Source organism: Anabas testudineus, chromosome 16 (genome assembly GCF_900324465.2).
Source record: "Anabas testudineus chromosome 16, fAnaTes1.2, whole genome shotgun sequence".
NCBI lineage: Eukaryota > Metazoa > Chordata > Actinopteri > Anabantiformes > Anabantidae > Anabas > Anabas testudineus.
Genome location: NC_046625.1, coordinates 9711782 through 9722660, shown reverse-complemented (window position 1 = coordinate 9722660; position 10879 = coordinate 9711782). Strand labels below are relative to the sequence as shown.

The 10879-nt window shown below is 39.0% G+C and overlaps 1 protein-coding gene across 1 annotated transcript; it reads left to right on the top strand.

Annotated features, from left to right (window-relative positions):
- The first annotated feature begins 1421 nt into the window (after positions 1-1421).
- On the top strand, positions 1422-10337 carry slc2a3b (solute carrier family 2 member 3b). The gene is made up of 11 exons (XM_026370573.1): positions 1422-1547; positions 2198-2320; positions 5104-5208; positions 5535-5695; positions 5946-6186; positions 6391-6553; positions 6787-6974; positions 7380-7484; positions 7591-7692; positions 7814-8017; positions 8116-10337. The coding sequence occupies exons 2-11, from the start codon at positions 2297-2299 to the stop codon at positions 8374-8376; spliced, it is 1554 nt and encodes a 517-aa protein (XP_026226358.1). The 5' UTR covers positions 1422-1547; positions 2198-2296; the 3' UTR covers positions 8377-10337.
- Positions 10338-10879: the final 542 nt, after the last annotated feature.

Below are 10879 nucleotides of genomic sequence, written 5' to 3'. Positions count from 1 at the left end.
AAATTGTGTCATATTAAACAGAAACGACAGAATTCTGGTGCAAATCACAACTGATTTCCGTTCACTTTCCCCCAAAGCCCTGCCTGTTATCATATCACAAAGTCAAATGGGACTATTACTGAGGATATATCACTGAAAGGTGCGGTTTTATCTTTCTTTAGAAAAATAAATACAGACACTCTTAGAAAACCTTTGATGAATCAGACTGCTATTGTGTGATTGTCCATGTCCACAAGAGTGACACAGTATATGACCTGTGTTGTCAAAGTGTAACACTTAAGGTCATGTGTTTATAGTGTCAGTCATGGTTTGGGCTGAAATTATCTCTCTGTGGTTTAAACTCTTGGAACCACTTGTTTTAAGTTTCCTGATCTGTAGTGACTCCTTTCCTGTGTGTATGAGTGTGTGTCTGAACTGATACAATGTGCATGACTGCTTCATGACGGGCCCCAGAGGTGCGTTCACACAAGTTAAAGACCCATTACCTGTGTCTGGTGCTAAAATTAATCCCTCTTTCCGGAGGCCAGGTGTTGTTTTGGAATTGTTGATCCACCACTTAGTATTTAGCTTTGCTGTCAGCATCAGATGATGAAATGTTGGATTATTTGGTTTGGATGTCACTGTTCACACATAGCTATGATTGTATCTCACGTTGCTCTGACACTATCAAGATGATTAGAGCAATTCCTGCTTTCATGATCACATGTTAGATAATAGCAGAAAACCTTGAGATCTTTTTTTTTTTTTTACCATAAGTGACCTAATTTAGACATTGATGTGAAGTGTTTGTTGAGGACAAAACCTCTATTTCTTATTGTTTGAAATACAACATTCTGAATTACATACATTTCTAGTCTAGTGGAGTTCATGTTTAGCATAGTTGTATGAAGAAAAAAGTAATTTGTTGATATATTCACGTGTGTCATGCCAACTTTCAGTATCTAACTGGACTCGAGGGGTCTACAAATCATACTGTTGATACAAATCTGATCATGTAAAAACACAAGCACAATAGTCCCACTCTGCTCACTAAGACCAGCTGCAGAACAAAGTCCACACTGGGATTTTAGGTGGGCTGTGAAATGAACAATTAGGAGGGCTCCCCGTTTGTTTGCCACCCACTGAGCCGGTCGCATGATTTCTGCATGACAAAGCTTTGTATGTTGCATATTGACTTTTGTTCTCGCACCCACTGTGTGCAGCACAGAGAGCCCCTTTCACCGGCACCGCTCATCCTCCATCGCTGCGTCGCGCTCTACGCTCAGACGAGCACGTCCGCCCGAGCCGGGAGCGGAAATGCAAATGCGCACTTGTTACGCACGTTACGACGCGGGGCGAGTAAAGCCGAAGAGTGTCGACCAAAAACGGGAACTTCTTTTTTACGCACAGCTTCCCAGTAAGTATGAGCAAGAGCTGCGCAACGTGCAGCTGAACTTGTGCCGCTTCATATAAAAGCGCGTCAGGTGGGAGGACGGATCATTCGTCATAGACAGCGGTGTCGGAAAACATAGTTTTACAGGATACACAGAGGCTGGAACCACATAACGGTAAACAAACTCATTTATTTTTTCTTCATCATGCTGATTCATTCTGTTGGTTTCACTGCCATTGTTCTGTATTGTTTGTATTGTTTTGTAATGTTTTGTATTGTTATTAGAATAAAATAAGTATTACTTATAAAGGTAAAACCAGCCCTGTGCGCATGATAAAACATTTAAATGACGCCGCAGCATCACCTGCACCTCCCATACACACTGTGAATCGTAATAGTCTTTGCTGCTTATTCATTTCTGGTAAAAAAATTTTAATTAATTAATTTAGTTATTTTTAATGATAAAGGCAAAACGGCTGTGATTAGTTATGTTACATCACTTTTCTTTGTTAGTGTTGATGATTAGAGAGAAAGAGGTTAAGGGGAACCATAGGGAGTGGTTTACCATCATCCTGGGATCTGACTGACTCCAGTTCATTTTAGAAAAGTGCTTCAGCTGTCTAGGCCGCAGAGTCATCCACAGTATCTAGTCCATTAGGTCTGTAATCTATACCCTACTTCTTACTTTTGTGGGGCAGAATTAATCCACAAGTTGAATTGATAAAATAATTCTCTAATAGTTTAAACTTTTATTTTAAGAAACATTATAATAGTTGTTTGCTACACAAACAGTAATCACAAGTGGTTCTCATGTTTGTTTTTCAGCTGACTATTTACACAGAAGTTTAAGTTCAGTCTACAAGAAGCTTCAGTTGGTGTCGTTCCTGTGGTTTTCGTGTGAATATCTTATAACAAGGAGCAAAGATGGAGCGGATGGAGAATGAAAAGGTAAATGTAACAGCTTCTTATTTGTACTGTACTGATTATTTTTTTTATAAACCTTTTTACATCCTCCACAAGATGCTGCTGAACACTTTTCTCATGCATAAATGTATTTATCTGAGCTGTCTGTTATAGTTCCTAGTGCTTCCAGAGGAAGGGTGTCAGTCTGGCTCTTGCCATTGTTTGTTTTATTCCAAGCCTGTTGTCAGCCAGCAGCTCCTGATGAATAAGAACTTGGTATTTACGAGTCACAGGCTGGCAATTCTGTGTTTTCCTTTTCTAGCAAGAGCAGGAACTTGGGATGAGAGGCAAACATTTCAGGAAGTGACTAAGGAAGAAAGTGAACAGACTGAGAAGGAGATATAACCATTGGGTAGCAAGTTTGAACATGAGTTTATGTTTCTTGCTTTTACCTGCAGAGAAGTACAATGAGCCAATGGTAATATGAGAGATCTGGAAAAAATATATGGAGGAGGGCACAGTTCTAGTTGTAACATGCAGCAGAATAGTTTTTGTGTTACTGATCAAATAGTGAGCATTAAATTTGTATAGATTAAGTGTCTCTCATAGTAAGATATATGAGTTTGCCTGCTATCTATGAACCTGTGCTGGAATCGCCCTTTGTAAATCCTGCGGTTTGTATTTTGAAACACGTTGCATCCATTTACTTCATTTTTGTGTTTCTTAAGATTTTCTCATCTGTGTTGGTGCAATTACCACCCACATCACTCGTAATGCTAGCATACATTGCAAAAACGCCTGCACCAGGAAGTTGCACAACAACTAATATCAATTCTATAGTAATGTTTTTTATCTTCGGTAAAGATACACATCGTTTCAATGTAGCCTCTGTTGCAGGAAAAAAAACGATCCTGATCTCAGTGAGATATCCTAATTGATTACAGCATAGGGGAAAATGTGTGTAAAGCGGTTTCTGCAAAAGTTCATGATAAACAAACACAAGAAAGTCTAAGCTCATAGACTCAAAAACCATAAAAGGGCAAAGAAACCATGCCGAGTTGTTATGGAGTTGTTTATGTTCAAACTTTTGCATTTTAGGCTGTTTAATCACTGCTGAATAGGTCTAAGTTATCAGTATTTTTTACTGTGTTCATTTCTAGGAATTTAATCCCTAACATGTAATAATATGTAATGATCCTAACATTTCTTAAATAGAATATCGTAGAATATTTTTAACTCCAAACACAAAATTGACATAAAGTGCTGTAAAAGTACAGCTATTAACATTTTGTGCTTAGTTTAGATTTGACATGTATTCTTTGATTCATAACAAGCATAAAACTAATACTAATTTAAGGCTCTGATGTAACCATGCATTATCAAAATCATACTCAACCCCAGCATGTCCCTGAAGATGCAACTGACATGTCTGTTTAACATGCAAACACATATAGGTACTAACATGATCACACACACCCACATGTAATTCTGCTGTTTCATTGTCTATTCTTGTGTCAGGGTTGTCTGAGGACACCTTGCAGCCAAAGCTAAAGATAACAGGCATACAGCTAATGTGCACATTTTTTTTCTAAGTATCACGTGCGCCACATTTCCTGCCACACCGACATAAACAGAAGACACTCCTACAACTTTCACAAATGTATTGTCAGTTTGCTTTTTCATATCAACATAATTATAAAACAAATGTTTTCAGTTCATTATAATTTTTTTAAGTAATTAGTCACTTCCTCCTTGTTTCATTCTGAGCCGTGTGATGTATAATAGTAACGTGATAAGTGCTGCCACAAATACTTAAAATGATTAGGCCATTGTTCATAAGGAACCATAAGTTGTTTGTTGAACCCCAGTAAATCAGACAAAAGAGGCTCGTCCAGATTCAAGACCAGAACTTTATTTCAGAAGAACAAGACTCATTCTTCCCTGTCTGCCTTTTTGATTGAAGCACTTTGTACACAACAAATATATTGTTTAACAAGATTGGATTAATTCTATCTGAGCAGATTGTGACTTGTACGCAAAAGCTGTGGAGAACGTACATTGTGACCGTCTTTGCACATTTGTTTCCAGAAGTAGCTGTTTTTCATCACGATTGGTGTTGTATAGGCTGGTTAGTGTTGAAACATCAGCAGATTTGAAAAGAGAGGGATTAAACTACATGACTCAAGTGGATTTCTATTCAGTAATGAGCCTGTTTGGACTTCAGCCCCTTTCATTAGACCACACAAATCATTTCAAAATGCTCTTAGAAAGTTGAAGAATTACTACAGTAGATGTGAAACAGGTCTAGTACTTGGGTTAGTTCTTAAATCAAAGTGAAAACGCAGACGGGGGAATTCCATTTTTGGCACGATGCCTCCACATAGTTACAGTTCACTTCTGCTTGGCTAAATACTTATTGCACATTTCTCTTGCCTTGTAAAAGACTCATGTCAGGTGTATTAGCTTATTGTTATGAGCTACTTTACTTGCAGAACTGCAGGAAAACCCTCTCAATAGGATTCCGTCTTTTTCTTTGAGGCTATCTTTAGCTACTTATCCGAGAAATACTTACAGTACAGTTATGTAACACTTGGCTTTCTCGGCAGAGAAATTGCACAGGTAAGCGTTCTGCTTATGCAGAATGTTGAAAACACTGAGGGAGAACAGAGTTTGAGTGAAAGAAAAGCTCATTGTGTGTGGTCACGGGTGTCCCTATAAACAACAACAGGACCTTTGTGAAGGCAGGAACGGGCCATGTCTGCCACTCAATCAGAGGGGACGATTGTGCATAAGCTGCATCCACTCATTGTTTCCTTCTTTCTCAACAGCCAAAGAAGAAGGTGACACTTCACCTCCTCTATGCTGTTTCAACAGCGGTCATCGGCTCACTACAGTTTGGCTACAACACTGGGGTCATCAACGCACCGGAACAGGTGTGTGTAGTAATTTCTCATTATTTTTGTGGTAATACAATAGCATACAGATAAATGCATTTTTCTAGAATAGGTCTGCCTTGATCTAAATTAGAGTTGTGGTGCTAGACATGAGCTTTTTACTCTGTCTAGGCTCGTTAGCGTGCACAGCAGTGCAATGTGACAGATCTCAAACCTATACTGTCCCCATGTGGTTACATTGAATATTCCCAGATGAGCATTAAGCTCATCTGTTTGATTGTAATTGAATTTCTTTGAATGTAAGTAACATATGTTTTTTTAACTAACACTACTCTAACCTTGCTGTTTTTTCTGTGGTTTGATAGAAACTGCGTACATTTTTCCATAATGTCTCACTGGAGCGGTACGGAGAGCCTTTCAGCTCAAGTACAAACACTGTGGTGTGGAGTTTTGCTGTGGCCATCTTCAGTGTCGGGGGCATGATCGGGTCCTTCTCTGTTGGAGCCATGGTCAACAAATTTGGCAGGTGAGGACGTCAGTACCAAATACTGGGCTGTAGCAAGTCATTGTAAAGTGGAATAATGTTTTTGCATTATTATTTGACATTTCATTGGCTAAGCAGTTAATCTAATGATTGATAAAATCATTTGCAATAATCCAAATAATTATTTGTTTCCTCTCTCAGTTATCACCTCTCTTAATGTTTTTAATCATCTGTTTCTGCTTTAAATGTTTCTGTCATTAACTCTGTCCTTCCCCTTTCTTGTCATCACCAGGCGCAAGTCCATGCTTCTGTCTAATGTCCTTGCTTTGCTCGGCGGTGGTCTGATGGGATTTTCGTCTCTGGCTCAATCTTTTGAGATGGTCATTGTCGGTCGGTTGGTCATTGGTGTGTTCTGCGGTTTGTGCACGGGACTGACACCCATGTACTTGGGCGAGATCTCTCCCACTGCTCTCCGAGGAGCCTTCGGCACACTGCACCAACTTGGTGTTGTTATTGGCATCCTTGTGGCACAGGTAAACTATGATAGTGTGATTATGGTATGGTAATACAGTGATGGATTCTTCTTATATCAGCTTTAGCAGACCCTGTAGCTGTACAATGTGATAAACTTAACTGAAGCTGCTCTAAACCTGACTGTCTGTCCATTTTGCAACACAAATATCACACATTTATTGACTTCTTCCCATACTTAATAACATATAACCATTTCATTTTAGATCTTCGGTCTGGAGGTTCTTCTGGGTTCAGATGCTTTGTGGCCGGTGCTACTGGCTCTGACCATCCTGCCTGCAGTGTTACAGAGCATCATGTTGCCCTTCTGCCCCGAAAGCCCCCGCTACCTGCTCATTGTCCTCAACCAGGAGGAGGAGGCACAAAAAGGTGAGTTTGGAGACTGCAAGAAGATGGCAACATCAGATTTTAATGAGACTGAATCTTGAATGACTCATGAATGTTTAATAACCTGGTGACGCTTGTTCTGTAGTGGTGGTCCTCTGGTTTATTAAAATTTTACCAAGTTACATTATGTTCAAAGTCCCTTCCAGCTCTCTTTACTTCACATTATATCGGCAGAATAATGTACTTACCTGCTCCCTTCTCATTCTTCCTTGTAGCACTGGTGCGTCTTCGTGGCTGTGAAGATGTGAGTGATGACATTCAAGAAATGAAGGAAGAAGCTATGAAGATGGCCATGGAAAAGAAAGTGACCATCCCTGAACTCTTCCGCTCTCGAGTATACCGTCAGCCGATCATTATCGCTATCATCCTCCAACTCTCCCAGCAGCTGTCTGGCATCAATGCTGTGAGTAGACGTCATGTCCTATGATGGAGCAGTGTGATAAGGATATAATTATCAAATGTATCTTTAAAGTGGAATTCACAAAATTTAGACACATTTTTCTGACATCTGAGTCTTCTCTGCTCCAGGCGATGTTAGATGGAGTGAATAGCTCAGGGTGTCAATAGAAGAAGATAAGCACAGCAGTATTTATTTGGTGTTTTGTTAATAAGGTCATGTAACCAGTCTGACCTGACAGTCACAGTAAAGCTGCTGTGGCCTGTGGCTATTGGCTGCAGGATCCAATTGAACTGTGACAAACAAACAAGTTTAAAGTCTATGAACTTTGAAACTTTTTTTAAAGACTGAACTGTTTAAAATGAGTAGCAACCAACAACAGTAACTCTTATTTTTTTTATCCACTTTCAGGTTTTTTACTACTCCACAAGCATATTCGAAACTGCTGGTGTATCTCAGCCCATCTATGCCACCATCGGAGCTGGAGTCGTTAACACCGTGTTTACTGTTGTCTCTGTAAGTTACTACTGAATGCTAAGTAGTATGGTGTGTGACTTTATTATATATATATACATATATATTTTGACGTAATAATTAACTATGTATATTCATTGGAAACCAGCTCTTCCTGGTTGAACGGGCGGGGAGAAGGACATTGCATCTGATTGGACTGGGTGGAATGGCCATTTGTGCCCTTATCATGACTATCTCCCTTGCTTTAGTGGTGAGTGTCCATGTTGTACCCAAATCATACCCAATCAGTTTTTTTGTTCATCTTATTGCACCATCATTATTTAATCGTTTCTTCATGCTCTTTTTGTTTCTCTGTTTCTTTCTCTGAGCAGGAGGCTAACCCATCCCTAAACTACCTGGCCATTATAGCTGTGTTCGGCTTTGTTGCCAGTTTTGAGATGGGCCCAGGTCCCATCCCCTGGTTCATTGTGGCCGAGCTCTTCTCCCAGGGGCCCAGACCTGCTGCCATGACCATTTCTGGTTTCTCCAACTGGGCTGCAAACTTCTTGGTTGGACAGGGTTTCCCTAAGCTGCAGGTACTAACACATTTATTAGACCTAAAGCAAATTCAGATGTACAAATATCCTTTATATTGCATTTTTTCTAAACAGACATCTTCTTCCTCTTCTTTAAGGAACTATGTGGCGCTTACGTCTTCTTAATCTTCATGGTCCTCCTCATCCTGTTCTTCATCTTCACCTTCCTCCTTGTACCTGAGACCAAAGGAAGAACCTTTGATGACATTGCTCAGGGATTCGCTGCCACTACGGAAAAACCTAACCCCTCCTCTCTGCCTGAAGCAGTGGTTGTTAACGTGCCAGACACCAAAGAACCTCCACCAATGTCCCCCACAGAAAAGGTTCCTATGGTGGAGCTTTCTCCAGAGAAACCGTGAGCAAGAAAGATGCAGGATACAGGACAGACAAACAGGTTTCAAGCACATAGATATTGTAGGAAAAGCAAATCCAGTGTTTTAATGCAGATAAAAGATTTTAGTTTTTTAATGTATGTTGTTTAGAGTGTTTTATTTTCAGATTCCCTAAATGCTAGAATAATGGAAAGAATTCACAGTGATACAGTTTAAAATGGGACAAAATGACTTCCCAGCACTTACTGTTTGTTGATATTACCAGTGCCAGTTCTGCACATACAGTCTTGCCATATAAGAGGATCACCATATATTCAGTGTTACGTCCAAGGTCTTCATCTACCCCCAGTATTAAGAGGTTGCAGCATTTAGGGGATTTATGTATCGAGGTCACGCTTGAAAAGCTGGGTTTGGAGCACAGCACTTTGACCCAAAAAGACTGACTTGTTGTCCTGTCTGTCTGCCTGATGTGCCTTAATGCCAGGAGAAGGGAGCCATGTTGTCTTGTTTTGAGTAGGCAGAAGTAACACAGAGCAGTTATGTAATGAACATATTTAAGAATATTTAAAAAGATATGTATGACAACATGCCCAGAGAATAGCCAATGTTTGTATTTATTAGTGATGTTAGAAGTCAGGAGTGTTTGTGCTGATAAATAAGTAACACATTGAAACATAGTGTATTTATGAGGACGAGGTGAAGTCGAGCTCTGCTTAGCCTTAACCACGTTTTACAAGTTTACTGTAAGATTCAACCAGGAGGACAAACATTGTTGTAGTGCATCTGTTTACATTATCTATTACAGCAGATAGTACAAAAACCTCAGGTGGCTTATTATGGTACTGTATGGGGCTAAAACTGTTATATCTGCTTTATCCATATATCCCTTTATCTGTTGTTGTACTTGAAAGTCTTATGACCTCTCTGTGTTACTAAGATTGCATCCGAAACCATGAAACAAAACACAATCTTTAAACAGTGTTACATCAAATCAAAAGTACCAGTCAGTTTTAAATGGCCTTTTGAGGGATGCATAGAAATACGTTCAAGTCTACTGATCAAATAACACATCGCTTGCCATGTAAGATAGTCATACAGAGAAAAACACTACGTTTATTGTATTTATTTAAATGGTTTACGCACAAAACCTTCTATGTTTGTGATTGTCTAAAATCGTATGTATTTATTGTAGTATCTCCAGTTACAGCAGCATTGTCATTTAGTACAGAACAGTATTTTTGCTTTCTGAGATTATGTCAGCATTTGTACAGTTGCACCTTTTTCCGGATGTGCACACTTCTAGGACTGGTTTTTGTTCTTTAGCAGTCAGTCTGCTTTCTTTGCTTCTTTATAGTGTATGTGGATATCTTTGCTAGTTTTTATGTATATAATAGAATATCGGTGGTTTTGTTTGTTCTGTTTGTGTCTCATAATCCTGTTACATCCATTTTTTTGCCCTTTGCTGATTGAGTTACTAAAACTATAGTTTTACAGTTCTCCACAATGTGTAAGTATTTAGTATGTATATTTTGAATTTTTGTGTGAGACAACAAGTGAGAGAGAGTCAGATGAGAGTTCTTTAGCTACTGAAACCTTTACTGTTTTTCCATTATAATGTTATATGTTCTCCTGCTGTAGTAATGACGCATTTGCTTTGAGAATTTGTGAAGGAAATAAAGTTGTGCATCTTGTAAGGGAATGTGTGAGTTGAATTATGAGCGTAAACAGTGTGTTTTTTTCTGCCTGTAATGCCATAAGTCAAAGCAAGTTTGTTGCCATGAATCTTTAATGTAGCTGCAGCATCTGTGCCAAAGTGAAAGTGTGAGAGCTTTGAATGGTGTTTTGTCTGGTACCCACTTCTGCACTGTGGCACTACTACGTACCTTTTCTGCACCATGTAAAAACCTCAGTTTACTGTGCAGCTACACAGAGGACTGTAGAACAACGCTGCACTGAAACAGTGAAATAAAGCCATCCATTTAAATCCAGAGCCCATTAATTTTTTTTCTGTGGCTGAACAGTATATATTGATGCAGCTTCACAAACTACACTGGAACACACATACTGTAGAGATGCAAGAGAGCGTTAACCTTGGAGGGGAATTCCTTTTGCAAATTTCCTTTAACTTAACTGCTGTTCTAAAGAAAACATACTTCTAAAATTACAGGCTGTTGCTGCTGTTTGAGTGCATAGTTCTTATTTTCAAGGGAAACCAAATCCTAAGTGAATTGCATGCCTAGAGGTTATTGATTTTATTTTTTTAGAGTGTGGGCAAAAACAGGGCTGTAACAGTGACAAAGACTTTAATTATAACTTAATTACAATTATCTATTATTTAGTCTGTAGATAAAATAGCTATCACATTCTCAAAACTGATGGTAATTTCTTAAAATGTTGTTGTTGTTTTGTTCAACCAAGAGCCCAAACCCAAAAATATTCAATTTATTATCATAGAACACTAAGAGAACGGTAAAATATTCAAATTTGAAAGATGGGATCCAGTGAATTTTTGTCATTTTAACTTATACAG